The sequence below is a fragment of the Sinocyclocheilus grahami genome, unplaced genomic scaffold (genome assembly GCF_001515645.1).
Source record: "Sinocyclocheilus grahami isolate Dianchi unplaced genomic scaffold, SAMN03320097.WGS_v1.1 scaffold59.1, whole genome shotgun sequence".
Taxonomy (NCBI): Eukaryota; Metazoa; Chordata; class Actinopteri; order Cypriniformes; family Cyprinidae; genus Sinocyclocheilus; species Sinocyclocheilus grahami.
In genome coordinates this window covers 1254109-1277613 of record NW_015505238.1, presented here as the reverse complement: position 1 = coordinate 1277613, position 23505 = coordinate 1254109, and the positions used below count along the sequence as shown (strand labels likewise).

The window sequence follows — 23505 nt, the reverse complement described above, 5'->3', positions numbered from 1 at the left end:
CTGGCCCCTCTAAGGAACCTGATGACGAGGTCATGCTTACCTACGGACTTCCCATTCACCGGGTCATGGTACGCAGCAATAGCAGCAACCTGGACTTTGAGGGTGGAGGGAGACAGCCTTCGCTCCAGCCCTTGCTGCAGAAAGGAAAGCACGACCGCAATCGGGCATCTCCGGGGGTCTTCTCGGCGAGAAGAACACCACTCGACGAACAGGTTCCACTTCAAGGCGTAAGCATGTCTCGTAGATGGTGCTCTTGCCGAAGTGATAGTGTTCACTACCTCCTGGGGTAGGTCACCTAGAACCTCCGCGTCCCGTCCAGGGATCAGACATGGAGTTTCCAAAGGTCTGGACGCGGGTACCAAACGGTGCCCCGTCTCTGAGTCAGTAGGTCCTTCCTCAGAGGAATCGACCAAGGAGGGGCTGTCGCGAGGAGCACTAGCTCGGGGAACCAGGTCCGAGTGGGCCAATACGGCGCCACTAGCAAGACTTGCTCCTCGTCCTCCCGGATTTTGCACAGTGTCTGTGCGAGAAGGCTCACTGGGGGAAATGCATACTTGCGTAGGCCCTGCAGCCAGCTGTGCGCTAGTGCGTCTGTGCCTAAGAATTTGGGTACCGTCGGCCGTGAGGCCAACGGCGGGGAAAAATGAAACAAAAGATTCTCCTCCCGGCCCTCCCGGCTGCTGCGGATGTGGCTCGGGGGCGGACGCGGACGCCCGCCCTCGGCGACGAACAGGCTGGGCGCTGCAGCCGGCGGACGGATGGAGGCAGCAGCTGCCCGCCGGGGCAGGATGTGTCGGATCGCCTCAGTCTGCTTCTGGGCAGCCGAGAATTGCTGGGCAAAGCTCTCGACTGCGTTGCCGAAGAGGCCAGTCTGGGACACAGGGGAATTGAGGAACCGAACCTTGTCGGTGTCCCTCATGTCTGCCAGACACAGCCAGAGATGGCGCTCCTGGACCACAAGCGTGGACATCGCACGACCCAGAGAACTCGCAGTGACCTTTGTCGCTCGGAGCGCGAGGTCAGTGGCGGTTCGGAGCTCTTAGTAAAAGGTGCTGTCCACGACCTGGTGAGCTCGTCATGCACCTCCGGGAAGAAAGGCACCAGGGGGGGCGCTGAGAACCAGCGCGAGCCACCCGAGAAACCAATAATCCAGCCTTGAGGGCTCGGGACGCAGTGGAGGTTTACACTCGAGCCCGACCCTTTCAGGGGCCCGGGAAAGCATAGCTGTCAACTCCGGATCCGATTCAGGCTTTGTCACCGTCCCGGACAGCTCGCCCTCCGATGCTGAGATCGACATCTGGTCGGGGGGAGGTCCACTGGATACCGCTGGTATGCTCTTTAAAGAGGGCCCAGCGCGTTCCATGGGTCGCTCCACTGGATCGGAGGAGCAAGAGGAGTGATGGTCCCCAGAGGGTTGGTTCCCTGCGGGGTTTGCTATCACTGTAACCCTCAAACCGCCCATGCTACTGCTGGAAGTGGTTCTTGTCTGCCTTGCGCCAGAACGAGCCCCAGATCGCGGCAGCGGCAACAGGACTCCGCCCCCTTGCGAGTAGCGGAGCCTGGTTCGCAGCTCCGAGATGGTAATCTTCCCGCAATGAGAACATGACTCATCCACGAAGGCCACCTCAGCTTACTTAATGCCCAGACACGTGAGGCAGCGATCGTGACCATCACCCAGTGCCAGGTAACGACCGCACCCAGAAACGCACGGGTGAAACGGCATCCTTATAAGGACGATCCGTCATCTTTATAAAGATGCACCCGTGTAGCTCTCTTAGAGAAATTTGCTCTTTTTTAGGAAATACTCTTTTAGTGCTGAGGCGCACAGGGGAGATGGACGCTTTGCAACACGACAGGGGGTAGTGCAGCCTGAAGTGCGCAACCCACTCGACACTGGAACGACCACCGCTGAAGCGCCGTCCCGCCAACACAGAAAGCTTCCGAGAGCGTGCTGAACGTGCGATGTTGTCGCTCGGCTCCGAAGCGAAAAGCTGGTATACATTGCACCTGCTGCCTTATTATACTCACGCTGTGATCAGCGGCAGCTGGATGCAATAATTGCATGCCAGTGTGTATTGGCTCGTTTAGATTACACTCAAAGTAGATTGGTCTATCGAAGCGATATCCCAATTCGTCGGTCACGACGTGACTCGTAGTGACCGACTGAAAGGGAACTAGCTATTATGTTTCATAACAGAGGCTTAAGATGGATTTTCAGGGTGATTTGAAGTGTGATATGTTTTACTACACACAAAAATAATAATGCAAGCAGTTTTTGCAAATGATTCCTCTTACAACTGTTATTTGGCAGCAAAGAAAAAATTATCAGCAGTCCTAAATAATGAAGGCTAAACTAATAAAGCTACTAAAAGATCATCTTTTTCATCAAAATCTGGAGTTTTGTCCTAACCATATTTCGGGAACTGTGAAACTACAGCGAGAGTTTAAAAATATTCATTAAACTCTGCCAAACTAAGCTCTAAACATATTATCCTCTGAGTAACATTCAATACAATATGTCAAACAACATACGCTTCAATACCATTAATAAGAAAAAGAGGTTCCCAAAAGAGTTCCCAAAGAGGAACTAAACTTATCCGTAAATGTCAGTACTGAGACTGCTTGTGTAAATTGCTCTACTGTCTCGAATGACCTTCACATGCTTGCAACTACTACCTGTTGTCCTCTCAGTATGCATCTTAAGTTAGCTAGCTATCATTTGCATCTTGTATTTGATTCTGCCAACAAAATGTGCTGAAAACCATTTCTCCCACTGAAATAAACAACATAAGTTTGGAACTACAGTTATTTCCATCATTATATCAGAGAACAGTGCAGTGGGTGGGCACCTCCCATGAAAAATTCACAGAAAACATATACCCACGATGCATTAATCAATGACATGTTTGCAGAAGTGCGTTGTTGATTATAATACGAATACTCTAGGGTAACTTCACTCGCTATAGCAAGGGTACATGGAGTGTCATTAGGAAAAGAAAAGGAACCAAGAGAAAGAAAACAAGTTTGAACATTTTTCGAGGATTCTGAGATTTTTTTTTATATCTGATAAGCCCAGAGCAGTTGAAATGCCAGTCAACAGTGTGGTGGGAAAAACCTGAACTGTTGACGGAGTTTGTGTTCCTGTTCTGACAGAATGACTGAGGAAAAGCCCCATCCTCAGGCTACCAACCCTTTCTCTCTTTCCTTTTTAAGGTTTTTTAAGTTAGTGGAAAATGAGCTCAAGTCATAATAAGGCATCTGACCAAAAATTAAAGCAGCATATAATTAAACTGAAATGGATACAACTTGGAATATTTGATAAAATTCCAAATATGATTCTGAAAATTAAAGTGATACTTTCCATAAATACTGTAATGTACCACAAGACTCTGACATGGAGAATATACTGTATGGCCCACTGTACTGCCCAGTGGGAAATTGTAAATTAATCAAATGTAGACCATTTCTCTGACATTTAAATTAGAGGTGTTTGTTAAATTATACAAATGGTCCATCATTCAATAGAGGAATTAATTATGACAAGGTGATTCTCTTTCTAATCCCTTTTCTCTCTCTGAACCTCTCTTCGCTCATGTAGCCTAAGGCACACATGCTTTCCATACATTTGACACAAAAAGGTGTGTGTTATTTTCCAAAAATCTCTCTTCTCCTACTTCCTGTCTTAAAATGTCGAGTATGAGTGGAGGGAAGGGCAGAGATCTATACCAAACAATACAGAGATCTTTAAGCATTCTGTCGACCTTGACCAACATTTGGGATTTGAATAAGCCGTGACTTTAATCTCTTTGTTGAGAAGTCAAAGTAGTGATAGACATCAACATAGATGCGTTATGGGAGTGCACTAAGGTGTGATGAGACATGAGAGTACTTGATAAAGCTTTATATTTGAATGAGTGGCCTAAATGTTAAGATCACTGGTTTAAAACACACCTCAGTGTATCTCCAAGCAGCTGTCAATCTCAAATAAAGCAGAAGCTGGCCAGGAATGTGTGGTGAATGTTCCCTGACCTGTCTGGGGCCTGGGGTAGCAGGCCAAAGCTGTGGCCTTGTAATGAACTCAAACACAGCTTTAACAAGGCATCAACCTCAAGAGCTCAAGGGGTCGGATGTCACAAACTCACAAGTTCAAAGAGTTTCTTATTTCTTCTGCCTCTGGACAAAAACAGAACACTCAGCAGTGTGGTCATGGACAGGTGCCTCATCTCCCACTTTTGTTTGGAGAACGCATGATGAGAGCTGAAACAGTTGGAGAATGACATTAAAATATGCTTTGTCTAGGGTTGTTTTATTTGGAGGGTGAGCAAAAAAAAGGTAGCTTAAAGGGATAGTTCATGCAAAAATGAAAATAATGTCATCATTAACTCACGCATGTCATCTTTTCTGTGTGTCTTTCTTCTGTGAAACAGAAAATGAGAAATTCTGGAAAAAATTAATTCCATGTGAACACAATGGGAGCACAACAGCACAAATAAAATAATTAAAAAACTTGCTTATATGATTCATGCGCTATATAAATCTTCAGAAGACTTTTATGCAAGTCTGTCACCACATTAGTCAGTGAGTTCTCAAGAATTAAATCAGTCAGATAGACCAGCTTTGTGAACTGGATCGACTGAATAATTAAAAACATTCAATCCAAAAGAAAGGTTCATTGATGAATTAGCTATGAATGCGCCAAGAAAAGCTAGGATGAAAGATTTTCAGTGAATAATGATTTAAATTTACATTTATTTTTCACTAAACTCTTGTAGGGCTTCTAAAGACTTTGAATAGAGCAAAAAGTGTATATGAAACTTATTGTGCTTTTTGGCCCTAGTGAAAAATAAATATAATAAATGTTTTTGAAATATAATTATTTCATGCTAAGTATACTACAAATACATTTACACATTTAAGTGCTTAAAAATGCCCTGCAATTGTACTTTTAGAATACTAATCTGGTATTCTTAAAGTCTGCTAAATTGGATTAACTACTTAATGCACTTTAATGGAAGTGGAAGTAGTGCTGAATAATTAAAGATATACTGAAGTATATTTGATTGTGCTAAAGTGGAACTATTGCAAATAAACTTCAGGTACACTTAAAATATCTTGCATTTAAAGACCGATATTATTCAAAAATCATACTATCCTTATCAATAGAGACATATTAAGAAATAAGCATTCTACACAAGTAGTACTCCAAATAAAGTTTAATTATAATTATCTTGCATTTAAAGACCGATATTATTCAAAAATCATACTATCCTTATCAATAGAGACATTGAAATGTGCATTCTACACAAGTAGTACTCCAAACTAAGTTTAATTATAATTTTTATATCAGCAAGCCTTGAGCGATATTTCAGTAAATATGTTAATAGATTTGAACTATACTTAAGTGTATATTAAATGTATTACTTTTTTACTAGGGGTGGCATTCATGATTACCAGATTAAATTTTTGCTTTTATGCAGATATAAACACTGGCCAATGCACATACATGACAGAGCACATCCAATATGGTAAAAGTAAGCTCAACCGCATTTGCTTGAGAAATAATCAGGTTTGTTCTTGCGTGTCACGCAAGCCTTTGAGCCTCCACTTACCACATTTGGTGTGCACTATGAATGTGTACTGTTAAATGCACTGTAATAAAAACGTAATGGGGATATTATACCAGGACATTATCAGTTAGGTTTTCCTTTCTCAAATATAATGCAATGCGTAATTCAAAAACACTTGTTAAAAATTAATTCAGAAAATTCCTTCCATCAGTACAGACTTTTCTTAGAATGTGTTAATATGTGAATGAAAGCCTGAATTTGAAAACTATTTTATGCTTTTTTGGACAGCTTGACAACCCCAGTCCTCATTCACTTTCATTATACTGAAAAGAGCTTTTCAAGAGACTTACTGTTTGGGTGGGTATCACTTTAATCTTTAGCCAATGGCAAAATAACATTTCTCTGTTTTGTGTAGAGAGGAATTCCCTCACTTCATAATCCTTGTACCTGTGGTTTGCAATGGCTCATTAATGCTTGCGTCATTATTTTCATCTTGCACTGCAGTCCCCACCCACCCAGCAACACGGAAAGTGAGCGATAACACCTGAAGGCTAGAGGTGGCCCTAAACCTGCTCAGACAAGCACCTGCTAGACCCTAAAGCTTCACTGTGTCTCCTCGCGGTAGCAGATTCCAGCAGACAAATTAGCAACTTGCATCAACCCAATGTTTGTATTCCCCACTCTGTCGTGTCGCCACACCCTTCTTTCCTCGAAACGGTTTTGGTGCGTTTTTATGTGTTTGCGATCCCCCCCACACTGAAACGTTCCTCTTCTCATCCACTTCAGAGTCAATGGTGCAGATCACCAAACAAACCACTGATCACTGAGAATGTGAAGCATGCGATGAAAGCACACTCGTGTGTGTATCAAAGCATGCGGTTAAATTTATCAAACACATCCCTATCTAATTAGGAGCCTCATACATAGACAGTGTCGAGTGCAGAGAAAGGCTGATCCACAATTCAGCACAACATGCACACACACCAACACACTAATTATCCACATGGGTGAGAGATTAATGGACAGTTAGGATGCAAGCACATGTGTAATTATGCCACTTACTCACTCAGCAAACACAGCAGAAAAACAGGCTCCACTTCCAGTAAGTTCCTATGTAAGGGGCCGGAGTTTCTGTCAGACACTTCGAAAATAATAATCCAAATTTATAGGAATAATACATGGTGGAGTAAATGAATGACACACTATAAAATGTCATGCTGTAACCATGGCTTCTTGGATGGAATTACGGTAATAAATACAGGCAAAGAAAAACAGGCACCAGTTTCACTGCTCTTCCTTTAAGTGAAAGTGCACCCAAAATAAATTCTGTCATCATTTATTCACCCTCATTCCAAATCTGTCCTATGTGGGACACAAATACTGTTTATATAATGAAAGTTAATGGGGTCTTGTTGACTTGACATTCATTGTGTGGACAAAAACAGTTCTTCAAAATATCTTCTTTTGTGTCCCAAAGATAAACCAAAATCACAATCGTCTGGAATGACATTAGGGTGAGTAAACAATAACAGAATTTCTTTTTAGTGATTCATAACCAGGCCAAATGTGGCCAAATGGGGGGCATCAGCAAAATTCCTAGGGAGCCACAGGATGACATCTGATTATATTAAAAATTAATTTAAAAAATCACACACAAAAAATTAGATAAAAAAAAAATAATAATGAAATCTTGGGCCTAAATTATCTTAATGATCCTAAATGTGGACGTACAACAATTTCCAAAATGTTCCTATAAATGAAGGATAAAACATCCATACGCAAAAAATATTTTAATTATCTTAAATTCAAGTGCAAAATGAACAAGCTTATAAACTCCATCTATAGAATGCCCACAAATATAGCCCTTTATATGTAAGAAGTACAGTATGTATATGATTCATGAAATAATTTTAGTGACAATTATCACAAAAGAGGTTGCTCATTTATGCATATAACGATATTAATTCAGATTGTGATTGTCTATTTATTTTTAAATAAATCTGATTAAATGAGGCCCAGGTCTTTTCCCCTCTCAATAGCCATTGCATGCTGAATCAGAATCTTGAATAGTTTTTGATTTTCTTACTTCAATATTTTGACATTCTGAGTTTCTGTGGGGGACATTCTGTTCTGTGGGACCTTCAAATGTTGTGTGTACATTGGGGGGGCTTCGAGACAAAGTTGAGAACCTCTGCTTTAAGTGATACATTTGACAATTTACCCTCACAGAATGTAGTATAGAATTACATATTATATAATAGAGAGACAAGTAATGTTTACCTGTGCAGCTGTTTGAACGCAGCCACTTTCACCCACAGACACAAACATCAGTGTTATGACGTCAACTCCCTGACAAAGTTGATGGTGCCGTGACGCACCCAAATGATGCATCAAAGGCAGCGAGACGCACACGTAATCTCAACATAAGTCTCTCGGCTCCTCTGATACAAAGACTCACCTCTCACATCTCCTCTGATACCTGGCAACCCGTTAACATCTCCCAGCTCTGTGTTCAAGGTTTCACACAACATCAAACAGAGAGAGTGTGCGACTGGAGTGAGGGAGGAGAGCAAAAGAGAAGCCGAGAAGCCTCTGAGGGGGATTTTTCTCTTCTGACTTCAATGCTAGGGCTTTTGTGTGTGAGGGGTGCAGTAGTACACTCATCTGTCAGAGAGACTGGCGCTGTGATAGGGTTGCACCCCGCGGGGGGCCTGAGGTCATCGTGAGCGGCTGATCTCTAATAGGTGTGATCTTCCACTGGCCCGAAGGGGGAACCAGGTAAACCTCTGGCACACAAGACAGCATCTATGCCAGCGCTGCCTGTCAGGCAGCATATCTCATCAGAAAAGCATGGAATACTGTCTTTGCACACTCAGGGCAGCTGCTTCAGTTCACAGGTTCTGAAAAAATATATATATATTTTTTATATATATATTCAGCAGTGTAGGGATGCTTTTATTGCGAATGAAATGAAAATTCACCATCTGTTTTCTAAATACATTTTATTAATCTTATTGTAAACAATTCTTCCATGAATGCATTTAATTTAATTTAATTTGTTTGCATGAATTTTTTTAATTATTTCCCGATCTACTGGTGAAACTTACAACATCTTCCAATAATTTCATGTGCTAAACCCTTGCACTGTGTTGAAAATCCTTTACATAATTTGGTGTTCCTTTTCAAAGTTGCTTGTAAATTTTTCATTATGCTGTATTATCATCAAATCAATGTTTTTGTCAACTTGAGGGAAATAAAAGTGTTACTTGTGGATAATTTCGCCAATGATCACTAAAAAACTGAAACACAAAACCTGTGCTAATTGAAAGAGAACAAGTTTGTAAATAAAAAAGACTAAATCCAATATTTGGTAATGATATAGAATAACAAGAAATTCATAAGCATATTTCTGAAGGCGGGTCATTTTGACTGGGAACAACACAAGTGTAACAAAGTGGGAAAAGGTTTAAAGAATTTAAAGAAATTATCAACAAAATTATACACCGTGTGACCAAAGTCAAGAAGTTGACGACGAATGTGACAATAGAAACAGAAAATCCAATCCAGTTCAAAATGACTGGAAAACTACTAAATTCTGCCCATTTCTTACAATAGACTCCAAACTCACATTTAGATCTGCCTCCATCCAATCAACAACGGATGGACAGAATCAAGTACCCACCATACATTTTTTTATTTTTTGGTAAACTGTTTTACTCTGATGTACTTCACAATATGGAAGAAAAGATCTGTCTACTTCGGTTTCATTGTGACTTTAACCTAAAACATAATGTTTGTAAAAGGGCTGCAATGGCAATATGATAAAAAATTGATTGATTTACTCAGAATAAACTATTCTTCTCAAAAATAATATAGTTTATTATCAAAACTGTAGGTTTTAAATGGTTGTGAGGCAACATAGCAGCTTGCCGCGTTATATATAGAATGTAGAACGTGTAGTCAGAAGTTTGCACGCACTTGCATTTTACAATGTCTTTTTTACACTGGCTCATCTGATCACAATTACGAGTCTAAACTTTTGCTTTATGATTTTCTAAATGATTTTTACAGACTGCGACATTTACAGATCAGATGTCACTGGGTTCAGAGGTTCATGCAGATATGTTTTATAGCGTCGTCTGTGAGAAAATGAGGACAGAACTGCTAATAGATTCCTCTGCTGTACAACTGAATCTTTTCCAAACATTCACAGGATTTATAACACTGAAAATTTGACTTATTACAGCTCCAGACAGAGTGTGTGTGTTCTGCATGTGTTATCGAAGAGACAATAACACACACACACACACACACACACACACATTTTTAAAAAATGCAATAAATAGCAATAAGAGCTAAAGGAGAGTAAGGGTTACACCTACAGTATTAAAGTATATGTCAAAACAAGGACATCATTAAAACTATGTGATCTCCTTATTCTTACTTTGGACAGAAAAAGAAGGCAATAAAATTAATTACCAGTGTGAAAGTATCGCTTCTGGAATAACTAAGATATTGGGATGGTTTCCATGAAGTGTTCATGAAACTGTTGAGCTACTCACTGTTTGGAAAAGAAGTAAATCTCTGAGGAATCTGCTGTCAGCTCAGCTACTGCACACAACCACACACATGCATACACTTGCAAACAGCCAAATATCTAATGACACACAAAGATTTGAGTTAAAAACCGGAGCAGCAGAGACATAAATATTCGAACACAGGCAATCTTGCAGTGGATATAAGTGGTCATACACGAGAAGTATATAATAACCGACTAGACCACAACTTTCAACGCTAACATCCCATCTACATCTAATACTAAAGTAAACATGTAAACTATACAAACCATAATAATCATGACAAAAATACACATTCAATAAAAGATGAGCTCAGAACAGCCGTCCTCCATCAGAAGACTTAGATCTCAGGTGTGCCCACGGTTGGCTTTAATCTTCACACTTGTGTTCCAGGTCCCTGGCCCTTGGGCAGCAGTACTCATCCCTAGGCTCCCAACCCATCCTGTGTGGCTCCATACCTGGTCTGGTGCCAAAACAACTACGCTTTTGCCGCAATTACATCGAGATCATGCCCAGTGTGGCAGAGGGAGTCAAACTGGGAATCCAGGAGTGTCAGCATCAGTTCCGAGGCCGCAGGTGGAACTGTACCACTATCAAGGACAATCTAGCAATATTTGGACCTGTTCTTGATAAAGGTATGGGTTAACAACACACACCAGTCTAGCAAATGTAAAGTATTTAAACTGCGGTTAAAGAAAACAATGAAGTTCTCTACATACTGAAACTGCTTTTAGTCTGTGTTTTTGCTTTGAGGTCAAACATATGCTAATGTATTTAAAAAAAAGTTGCATCACGCTTGAGGCCAATCAGTGCTTTGTTTAGTAAGTGAAGTTATTGACAAAAATGTGATTAAAAAAGACAGCATGGTGATACTTGAACTACTTTCATTTTAAAATATTGTTGACAAAAATATGATGAGAAAAGTATCACAGCAAGATATTAATGACTTTATAATGTTTACAGAAAAATGTTTCAAATAATATATTATATATCGGGGATTACTCCACTTTAGCTAAAATAGCTGAATGCTTTAAACTGAACCACTTCAGTGGGATAATTTATTAACAGATCCTACACATATGAGATGAATCAGCGATATCCACAGCATAAATGTAATATTAGAATTTCCTGTCTAACAGCACAGACAATAAAACAAAATCACATGGAATCATGCAGTCAGAATGTGTAACATACTGTTTTTTTATAACAACAAGCTACATGTAGGTCAGCAACCTAAAATAGTCTCCAAAACATGTACATTTAAATGATAGTGGATTAATATATTAAAATAAATGTATATTCAGCAGTTTAGTTTATATTAATATTACTTAAAAGCCATGATATTTCAGCTAAGGTTTTCACAATGACAGTTTGAATTTCTTTTAAATTAAATCTGATATATTTTTATCTAACATACTTAAATTATTAAATGTGTATGCATTTTTTTTTAAATGTTTAGTACCATTTATTAAGTTAAATAAGTGTTATTTTCATCAGCCAAATTGATTTGCCACTTCAGTCAAAATACAATGGCGAACATCAATATTTGTGCGGATTAAAAATTCAATACACTTTATGAAAATTTTTATAAAAAGAAAAAAACGGACAAAAAATGATTAAAACATAAAAACTGTATAAAAATGAACAATTCCAATTTGATATGTCCCACCCAAACTTTTTCAATAGAAAATGTCACCAAAAGCAGTTCAACTCAAGCAATTTCACCGGTCTTTAAGAAAACAGTCCATGTGTAGTATTTTCAATTTTCATGCACCTCTTGCTATAAATATTTGATTTTCGTTACATGTGTTGGGTTCTCCATACATTTTCTGATAAGATGTGAATGGTTGAGGTGAAGGACACAAGGACAACTTAACAAATCACTTATTAAATAAAGTCGCATGTCGCATTGGTTCTCAGTAAGGACAGAAAGCACCCTAATGGGTCGCTCCCTCACAAAATTCACATAAGTTGTGTCTCAAAAGCACTTTTTCAATGCACTGTGTACTCTACGATCTAGTGTATGAGTTTTAGAAGGTTATTTTGTCCTACAGCATCGGATTCTGATAGCCCCTCCACTACATAAGGAAAGCTTTGAAAGTTGAGTGCACGAAGTGTCCAGCATTCCATGTTTCATTTTTTCAGGTATAAGTAGTACACAAGGACGCACCTATACATGCTGGACAGTTAAGATGCTAAAGCAGTTAGCACAGTGCAGGACCTGGGCAGGAACAGGCAGTGAGAGAGGGAGAGACAGAGAGAGAGAGAGAAAAAGAGAAGGGAGGCCAAATGAGATTACAAGCAATAGAAAAGGGCTAGAGGGTTCACTTCGACCCCTACTGTGCATGAAGGCCAGTATGAGCCATCCCTGTATGCCTCTTACTGCCCGGCTCCCACGGACGCCTCATTCACACGCCCTTTTGACTGTGTCATGAAAGCAGGCTGAAAGGGAATCTCCCATCCTTCCCCATCACGAAGGAAGAGAGGTGGAAGGCAGGGGGAACTCGAGAGGGGGATAAGGAGATGATGAAGGAGACAGTACGAGGAGAAGATAAGGAAGAATTTTCTCTGCTTGCGTTCGGATTGGCCCGATGCGTCCTGACTGGATTTTTTTTTTAAAGGCTTTGGAATATTTTGGCATTGTGGCTGGTATGAGATGTATGTGTGTTTTGTGTATGTGTGTCACAGGAGGGGGGGGGGTGCTCCTTTTGGAAATGCCAGCCCCTGCTCTGGGCAGCGCTGAACTGGGCTATGGGGTGCGGGGTGCTGGGCCCTTTTGTGTGGGTAATACGGTGTGACAACACAGAGACAAAGGCGGATTCATGGACCCAGCAGGTAGCGGGAGCTGCGCTCTTCTTGGCCCTTGGCCAGGGCTCCTGGGGCCCAGAGCTCACAGTTCTCTGTTGTGGTGAACCCAGCTGGGCCTGCCAGAACCAACTAGGCCTCCTTCTGGCCGCAAACCCAGAGAGGTGCGCGCCCAAACACAACCTTTATTAAAAAGGACTGTTTGTCTATGTGTGCGGACATGAACTTCCTGCAAGAATAAAACAAGAATACCAGGGGCGAGATGAGTCTGCAAATTCATGAGAAACAGCTAGACGGCAACAAACGTCCATAATGTCTTAAAGACCCTGTGAAATGCTTTTCCTGTTTCCTGTTAAAACAGGAAGTTTTGGTGGGACATATTCATAGTTATTGACCTCAACATACGGCTTTAGTTACATCACAGAACCATAATCTGCTACTTGCTAATCAGTTGAAGATGGTGTCATTCTAAGCTAGAGGGCATCAGATTGGACAAAAATCTGTGTAGTGCAGAATGAGTCATCACTATTTTCTTGGAAGAGAAAGACTGTACTTTTTAAATGTGGACATCTGGTAAATGCTAATTTTGTTCGTTTTTCAGGGCTACACTAGCATATACAGTAGTTGAGTCTGAAATCTTATACTGAGGATAAGGATGAACTTCGCAAGTGTTTAAAAAAGTATTTTCTATATAGTATGAGTAGGGATGGGTACCGAAACCCGGTATTTAATCGGTCCAGCTATGAGTGTGTGTAGTATGAAATATGGACAATGTACTTTAGAATCTGCCAATGTGGTAGGTTATCTGGGAACTTTTCGTAAACTGTTTTATGAATACTACGAGACACAGAACTAATTTCATATACCGTTTTTTTTTTTTTGCCAACTATATAGTAGGGAAGTAGGCATATTCGAACGCAAGATGACTTCAAATCTAGTAAACATTTACTAAAAATCACAATTTTGATTGTTGGTTTTGACAATTGTGGTCAGAATTCCAAAGCCTATGCTGCCTCACTACTGTCTACATAGGCGACTTCCTTCTAAGAAAGCATCCTAACTGTCATGGAACATAACAAGTGACTGAAATGGAAATTTCTACTAGAGTGCTACAGCTTGACTCTCATTTCAATACTTGCGTGTTGCTAAGCTAAGGACAAAATACACCAACAAATATTAAAATACACAGCACACACAAAAATTAAGTAAATTAAACAGTTACACATTTACTAATACATTCTTGTATTTAATGATAAATTTTTCTTGGCTTATCCACCGTTATGGATTTATTTTGAGCTTGTTGCAGTGTATTATGGGATTTAAAGGGATACTTCACTCAAAAATTAACACCATTGTTATTTCTGTCATCGCCCTCACGTCTTTCCAAACTTGTCTGCCTTTCTTTCTTCTGTGAAATATAAAAGTATATTTCTATAAATCTTTTTTTTTTTCATCCACACAATTAGTCAGTGGTATCCAAAGTTATTTTGGACCCAGTGACTTTTACTGCATGATAAGAAACAGCTGAAACATCAAAATACATCCAAGATTTTGCTCAGGAGGACATTTATAAAAAGAATGCTGGACAGCCCTTGTAAAAAAGTAAAATATTTAAGATACATTTATTTCATACTAAATACAGTTCAAATCTGACGTATCGCACGAGACATACATTCTCATATAAAAGTTAAGAAATGTGTTTCAATGTCACTATCGATGAGGATTGTATGATCTTTGAGTAATATCGGTCTTTAAATGCAAGATATTAAAAGTATACCTGAAGTATACTTGAAATAGCACAATCAAATTTTACAGACTTTAAGCATACCTGTTTAGTAGTTAAAAGTACAATTGCAGGGTATTTTTATTAAGTACATAAATATGTAAATGTATTTGTAGTAGACTTAGCATGAAATAAATGTATTCCAAATACATTTTAGTATATTTATTTTTTTACTATAGAGTGCTGGACAGAATTACAAAATGATTGTACTAGAATGATAACATGTTACCATGCCATCCATCATATAAACACAACACTGTGAACAAGCGCTGTGTTTTGGTCACAAATTCACATTACCCACAATACACCAGCATATTCCATGTGTGTGGGCGCTCCTTTAGATAATCTTACACCATTATAGGCCTTACTGATCCCTGACAAACTCTGTCTGAGAAGCACTGTCATTAGAAGCACTTAAATGTTTGGGGAGGTGAAGTCGTATGGGTTGGTTGGGTTGAAGTTTTTCCTGTGGGGACCAAGCAAACTGGTGAGCCACAGTAAGTGTGCTGCGATTGTGAAACGATGGTGTCTGGTTACATAATAAGCTGTTGCATTCAAAGGGGGCGTAACTCCATCTCTCAGCACATGCCTTCAGAAACCATGCACGCAGACTTATTGCTGGCTTTCACACACGTGGCCGCAGGGCTCGGACGGGTGGGAGAATCGGGGGGCTTCTGAAACATTATCCAGAGAGAAACCAGCACACCTTTGAGATAACACGGCGTCAGTGAAACCTCGGGCTGCATTAGCCACAAGTGACATGATCAACAATCGTCCCGGTGCTGTCAGACGTTTACAGAGCAGCACTCAAACACCTTCGTCAGTATATTCCAGAGCTCATCACAGAAAATGATCCATGCCCTGAAGGCACAGCACAGCTAGATGAGAGACTTTTGGGAGGGCCACAGTTAAAAGAGGCAGGGATCTCCTTCAACCCTTTTACAAGAGCCTCAGGATAGACTCAGCTCCAAAACAGAGTGAACTGTCTCACTGTCTAAATACACAGACTTCCTAACTAGGCAGCATCCTTACTGTCGTAATGTTCTAGATATGCAGCAACTCCATGTGCCTTGAGTACAGCACTGGAGACTCCATTTTTTTGAAGAGTTTGCAATTAGCATATTGCTAACTGAGCTCTACTGCAACAAGCATAAATATATAGTGCACTAAAATAATACATTTTTAGTAAAACAAAATAAAAAATTTAACTTTTTTTTAAGGTCTCACTATTAACAAACCATGAACTATGACTTTTGCCTCAATAAACTCCTAATTTGCTGCTTATTAATAGTTGGTAAGGTAGTTGTTAAAGGGATAGTATACCCAAAAATGAAACTTACTGTCATTAATTATTCACCCTCATGTCGTTCTAAACCCGTACGACCTCCGTTCATCTTCGGAACACAAATGAAGACATTTTGATGCATTCTGAGAGCTCTCTGACCCTCCCATAGACAGCAATGTAATTAACACAATCAACATCCAGAAACGTAGCAAGGAGATCGGTAAAATAATCGTGACATCAGGGGTTCAACTGTAATTTTACGAAGCTACAAGAATACTTTTTGTACGCAAAGAAAACAAAAATAACTACTTTTTTCAATAAGTTAAGAATTGGTCCCTATGCTAAATTGGTACCGATACTTTTTGGTAGTGAATGAAATATGACTTTATTCATAATGAATATTTCTCCCACCTCATCTGCAATCTTGGATTTTGCAATCTTGGAGGTCATCACAGTGCATTCTGGGACTGCCTTCTTCAATAGTAATACACGCAATGCTGTATTTCATTCAAAAACTGAAATTCTGTCATCATTTACTCACGCTATTGTTGTTCCAAACTTGTATGACTTTCACTGTAAGAAAAAAAATAGTCAGTAGAAAAATAGAAACAATACTGGTAAATCTCTGGCAGGACATTATCTGTGTTAAGTTTAACTTTAAAACGCAACACAATTCAAGGTGTCGCTTAAAGTACAGGTAAAACACTTGACCAAAGCTTTCAAAATCCAACAAGCTCCTTTATGTTAAAGTGCCCCTATTATGCCTTTTCGAATATTACCTTTCGTGTAGTGTGTCATGTAGCTGTATGTGAACATAAACTATCTGCAAAGCCGACAGTGCACGATAAATAAAGTTATTGTCTATCAAAAAAAAGAGTCGGCTCGCAATCGCCTAAACGAGTCGTCAGGAATTTGAATCTTATTCTGTTACGGCTCTACGTCATGAAGTAACACATTTGCATAATGTCCGCGCCCACGTTCTACGTCGCCAACTTGCCCGCCCACAAAAACAGTAAAATTTCCATGTGGTTAACATCATGTCGAGAAGACGCTGTATCCTACGCTGTGAGAGTAAATTTGTTTTATCACATCTGATAATTACCACAAACTTGTTAACACTTGAGACTTACCACTGAGAAACATCCTGCTCCAGTCGTGCTTGCGAATCAGTCTCTTGTCGATCAGCCAGTTCAACCGTTTCTTCATCAGACTCCGGCTCAAATTGGTAAGGTACAATCGATACCATCTTTTCTATGTATTGACAAGTTTCCAGGGCTGTCATTCCGTCATGGCAATGGGCGTTTCGTTTCCAAAAATGCGCTGTGCGCGGTAGACCAATCCAGAGCCAATCTCTCTATGGCTCTGGACCAATCACAAAGGACTGCACCACCTGACCAATCAAAGCACTGATGGCTCACGGAAAGGAGGGGTTTAGAGAGACTGATTCTTTGAACTGCTTTGCATGAGTCGTTTACGAATCATATAGAAATGAGGTCAAATCTTAAATCTATTTTTTGAGAAAACACGTGTTTTTTGACCTTGCATGCATGTAAATCTGTTTTAGGAGACTCATAAAACAATATTAGCAACCTTAAAAATGGCATAATAAGGGCACTTTAACAATACATTGGGTCCTATTTTTAGTAACTTTTCTTAGAGTGTACTTTCTTCTGAGGGACACAAAATAAGATTTTTTTTTTCAACACACACTCCAAAAAATAAATAAATAAATTTTTTCTCAAAATATCATGTTCCACAGAAGAAATGTGAACTATCCCTTTAAAAGCCAACATAGCTAAGCAACTCTCTATGTTTTGGACCAGGACATGTGTCTGTCAGAGCAAGGAAAACATATAACAGCCATAACATGAAGAAATGTTTACACAAATGTTATAAAAAAAATCTCTTTCTTTTCTCTAGCCACAAGAGAGTCTGCATTTGTTCATGCGATTGCCTCAGCTGGAGTGGCGTTTGCAGTGACCCGTTCATGTGCGGAGGGGACCTCCACAATGTGCGGCTGTGACTCCCATCATAAAGGCCCGCCGGGAGAGGGATGGAAGTGGGGTGGCTGCAGTGAAGATGCAGAGTTTGGGGTTTTGGTGTCTCGAGAGTTTGCAGATGCTCGTGAGAACCGACCAGATGCTCGGAGTGCCATGAACAGACACAACAATGAGGCAGGACGGATGGTAAGAGACTCATGATCTTAATTTCAAAAATTATGTTGATGGAAAGTATTCTATGCCATTTTATATGAACAATTCTACGTACATTACATTCAAAAGTATGGGGTAAGATTTTTTTTTTTAATTGATTAATACTTGTATTTAGCAAGGATGCATTAACTTAACATTTATAATGTTACAAAAGATTTTTTTTTCAAATAAATGCTGTTCAAAAAATACTGAAAAAAGGTTTCTTACTTGAAAATTTGTTTTCAACATTGATAATAATAAGACATGTTTCTTGAACAGCAAATCTACATATTAGAATGATTTCTGAAGGATCATGTGACACTGACACATGTGACAGCTTTGGGCTATCACAGGAATAAATTACATTTTAAAATATATTAAAATAGATAACCAATTTGAAAATATCATCAATATTACTGTTTTAATGTGTTTTTGAACAAATTATATTGTGTTTCTGAACAAAATGCAGCCTTTGTGAACTTCTTTCAAAATAATAAAAAAATAAAAAAATCTTTCCAAGCCCAATTTTTTTGACACCCTCTTATTTAACAACTTTTGACCCCAATTAATTCCAAAGTATGACATTTTGGTGTCTACATACTTAAAGCCTTATTGTGTATTTCTTCATTTAAGTATCCTTATATCTCCCCCTGTGGATATCATTGTTAGTTTTGAAACTTAATACTGTGTCCACTCTTTGCCGGAGGGAGACATATGTAATGTGAAAAGATAAAAGCTGAGAAAACACACCATGTTTGTGAAATCACTTTAGGTGAAGTGTGTAATTTGTGCACCACACCAAACAGAAATGCAAAATAATTTGCTGCTTTTCTCATTGCTCGGACAAACAGGTAGTTCCGCCCCAAACTCACACGATTGGCTGAGCAAACGTTGTTTTTGTCCCAGTCGGGCCACTGAAACAGATTGTGATTCTGGTAGTACCACAGAAATTACACACTTCACCTTTAAGCCAGCAGGTTCATGATAACCAAACAATGAACAAAGCTGTACTTGTGCCGCTCCTGGGTGGGTCTTACCCTATAGTTCACAAAGGCGTTAATGCACCACAGATCTGTCAAATATCTCCTCATCCCTTTTCCGAGAGACTTTCAACTTTAAAACTGGTATTTTCATGAGAAATTACTGGGTAATTACCTCTCTTATCCTTTCATGCCTCTCATAACTTGCATCTTTACTGAATCCATGACACTCGGTGGTTTGTCACTGCTGCTGTCATGATTCAGAATTGGAGTCTTTTGCGCTAAAGGTGCTTAAGGGGCAATAGGCGAGACCACACTGCAACAGAACGCCGCTTTGATCAGTGAGGGACCACAGGAGCAGGCACTGAGACAATCGGCCCTGTCAGGACCCTCGCATGCGCCATTGTTTTCAACGCAGCCTGAGGGACCCGCCCAGGGCCCAAAGAGTTCGGGACATGATGTCAGCGGCCCCAACTAGACCCCCAGGGACCTGCAAACACCTGCCTTCCGCCGCAGCTGAGGAATTCTGCAGCTAAATATAGCGAGAGAATTAAGGCAAACAAACCAAAACAAAGACATATAGTGCCGGTGGCGAACTCCATTAAGCGGGACTTCAGAAGAGAATTAGCCGAGCAATGCAAGGGCCTGTCTGTACGCTAAGCACCTGAACAACACCTGTGGCCTGAGCCCGAGAGCATGCAGAAGAAGTTGCAGTCCAGGTTGTTGTAGATCCTGATTTAAAAATCTGCTTTAGAAAGGTGAGGGTGACAACACAGGCAACATCAGGCAATATCACATATGTTAAAGATTGCTGTACAGATGTAAGCCAGAAGTTGAATATAGCAGGTAATCGGAGCGATGATATTTACAACGATATTCAGCATGACTGCAATTGTGATACTGTTTTTATGCTATACTATAATTACAGACTAACCAAGACTTGTCATGGCACTTACATATTATTGCTCTTTGGTTGGTTTTGATTGCTTCTATTTTTCCCATTTGTAAGTCGCTTTGGATAAAAGCTTCTGCTAAATGACTAATGTACATGTAAATCATTTTTTTAACAAGCAACACTTCAGACTTTGCAATCCTGAATCAAGAAAACACAACAACCTCCAAAATGCAAACTTTTAACTCCGCTCCGCTAACATACTCTGATCTGAAACACCACAAATCTGTAAAATTTCCCAGTTACTTTCAAGCGAAATGGCAGTTAACAAAATGTAAAGGTATGAATTGAGTCTATTTAATAATTCAAATAATTAAAACATTTATTTAAAAAAATTAATAATTGAAAATGTAATTAAAATGTTTTTATTTACATTTTACAATACTAAAATATATAATAAATATAATATAATATAATTAAGAAATCATATTTAAAATATAAGCCTGAAGAAAAAAGCTGAAAATCAAGAATACATTTCCTGATTTCATAATTGACACATTCTGTCCTACTGTCCAATGACAGACCATCTTATGTCTTATTTGAGTCATATGTGGAAGAGGGGGTGTGTCTTAAAATTTAGTCAAAGTTTCATTGGCTGGTGCAACAAGTGAACTGTTTTAAACTTGATTGTTGGTTGTTGTTAAAAGTATGTACCAGAAAAAAGGAAGAACACAACTGGCAAATATTTTGTCAAAATGTTATTTAAAAATGATTTATTCACTTTTTTGTTTTATTTAACTGCAATTTAAAATGTGAATTCAAAAATGCAATTGAATTCTCATTTTAAAATGCAATTATATGTATTAATTAATTTAATAGTTAACTTTAAAAATATTTGGTTACGGTTTATTTTAAGGTGTCCTTGTTACAGTGTAATTATACATGTATTAATTAGCTACACCAGCCAATGAAACTCAGATGTGCTAAAACATTAGTCACATTTAAATGCAGACTCAAAACTCATCTGTTTAGCTGTGCATTTACTGAATGAGCACTGTGCAGTGTCCGAACTGATTGCACTATATTTTATGTATAATCATTTTCTATTCTTAACTGCTGTTTTAATTTCATTTTAAACCTCTTAAATCAATTTTTTAATAATTTTCAGTTTTAAATTCCTTGTTTTATTGTTGTGATTTTTTTTTTATTATTATTATTTCATTTCTTTTTATGTAAAGCACTTTGAATTACCATTGTGTATGAAATGTGCTATATAAATAAACTTGCCTTGCCTTACATGTACTTACTACATGGTTAGGGTTAGGATGAGGGTTTGGATTAGAGTTTTCTTGCATGTAATTATGCATAATTTATTGTTATTATAATAGTAAGTACATGTAACAAGGACACCTTACAATAAAGTGTTACCAAATATTTTATAAACGTTTGTTTAAAATAAAGTGATTTATTTACATCATTTGATTTATTAAATGGCTAATGTATTTCCACGTTATTTCTCAATCATTTTAAATGGTCCTCGATAGATAACAGCAAACTAATACCAATTCCCAATGTTTTGTCTTTTCCAGACCATCCTGGAAAACATGCACCTGCGCTGTAAGTGCCATGGACTGTCAGGCAGCTGTGAAGTAAAGACCTGCTGGTGGGCTCAGCCTGACTTCAGGCTGTTGGGGGATTACCTGAAAGACAAGTACGACAGTGCCTCCGAGATGGTGGTGGAGAAACACCGGGAGTCCAGAGGCTGGGTGGAAACACTACGGGCCAAATACGCCTTCTTCAAGCACCCCACAGAACGAGACCTGGTGTACTACGAGGGATCGCCCAACTTCTGTGAGCCGAACCCGGAGACAGGCTCATTTGGCACCCGGGACCGCGTCTGCAACGTGTCGTCGCACGGCATCGAGGGCTGCGACTTGTTATGCTGTGGCCGCGGCCATAACACACGGACAGAAAAGCGCAAGGAGAAATGCCACTGCATCTTCCACTGGTGCTGCTACGTCAGCTGCCAGGAATGTGTGAGGGTCTACGATGTGCACACGTGTAAATAAGTGCAGGAAGAAAGGGACTAGTGGACATTAAAGGATGGAAAGAGAGAGAAGGAGAGGGAGAGACTGAGAACACACACAAGATAGCGGCACGTTTGTGGTAGAACCCTTTACTAATGTGCTCTTTTTGATCTACATGCCCCAAAAGATGCCCATGGTGAGCATCATGGTTACTACTGCCATTCCTCTCACTCTTTTTTGTGGCAGGCATTGCGTCTGCAAAAGAACAAAATGCCTTGTTATCTTTCAGTCTTCTTTATCTGTAACACCATCTCTCTGATCATCTCGCCCTGCTGCCCAAGGGCCGAAACAGGATATGTTTAAATACAACCAATGACACTAGGCGCGCATTAAAGAACAAGAGGAGGGGGGAAAGCACGACAGGAAATTCTTGGTGAACTACTGAACGCTGGGTCTCGAAATATGCCCTGCTATACTACTGAATCCAATGTAATGCCCGTATTTTCCCATCATGATTTCCCAATCATATTGTACACTCCTAGCACAATCATATCATGGAACATATTGCTGTTCGCTACATAAAAACTCTGTAATTTGTTTATACAGCAGTTTGGAGGAATGCAATTGATATATTAGCGTAGGGGCGGTGCAAACAGGAAAAGGCATTATGGGTACCTTCTGATTTTTGCAGAACATGTACATGCAAAGTCATCGGTGATTCTCCTGGATGAGTGCAGGACAGCTGGTGAAATGCATGACAGCAGAATGCAATGACACACACTGGGCTCACATGCAGCCGACCAGTAAAATTTGCACTTACAAAACTACTAATGAGTATACTAATTCTAGAGATTACGGTGATTATTTTTTAACATATTCTTTTGATAAAGCTCCTCGTATACGACTGTGAAGGCTCCGTTTCAACACTTCCCTGTCGAGAAGTTTGCGTAGAGGAAGGAGAACAAGCGCGCAGGAGGAGGATAGTTAAGGAAAGAAATAGGAGGGTAAATTAAAGAAGGAAGTGGCAACCCAATTTCATGAAAAAACACAACTAGGTGGCACATTCGTATGAAGGTCGTACAAATTTATACGAAGTAGCCACCAATTTGCAAATTGTCATGAGTTTGTTGCAAGTGGAGGACTGCTGTGGGTTTGAGTGTGTGATAAACGGAAGAAAGACCAGCTTCACAAAGCTGCAACAGACTAGCAGAGGTTTCCATAGGACATGTTCTGACAGTTTCCCATTAATTATGTTTAACTACACAACGCTAGTTTCACATTCACACCGATCCCTGAGGAGCCCTCTCACCAGTCACATCTTCGCTCCCTTTCCCATTTCTCCTTCCGCTATATCCAAAGTTTTGTACAAAGCCTTTAAAAGTTCATAATTCCCTTTT

General features: G+C 39.6%; 1 protein-coding gene across 1 annotated transcript in view; it reads left to right on the top strand.

Moving 5' to 3' along the window:
* Positions 1–23505, top strand: part of LOC107584390 (proto-oncogene Wnt-3) — a 40201-nt gene extending 16696 nt beyond the window's left edge. The window contains exons 2-4 of the mRNA XM_016270985.1: positions 10538–10779; positions 17938–18203; positions 21671–23505. Coding sequence (XP_016126471.1) covers positions 10538–10779; positions 17938–18203; positions 21671–22150 — 988 coding nt within the window. The 3' untranslated portion in view covers positions 22151–23505. The remainder of the gene's footprint in view (positions 1–10537; positions 10780–17937; positions 18204–21670) is intronic.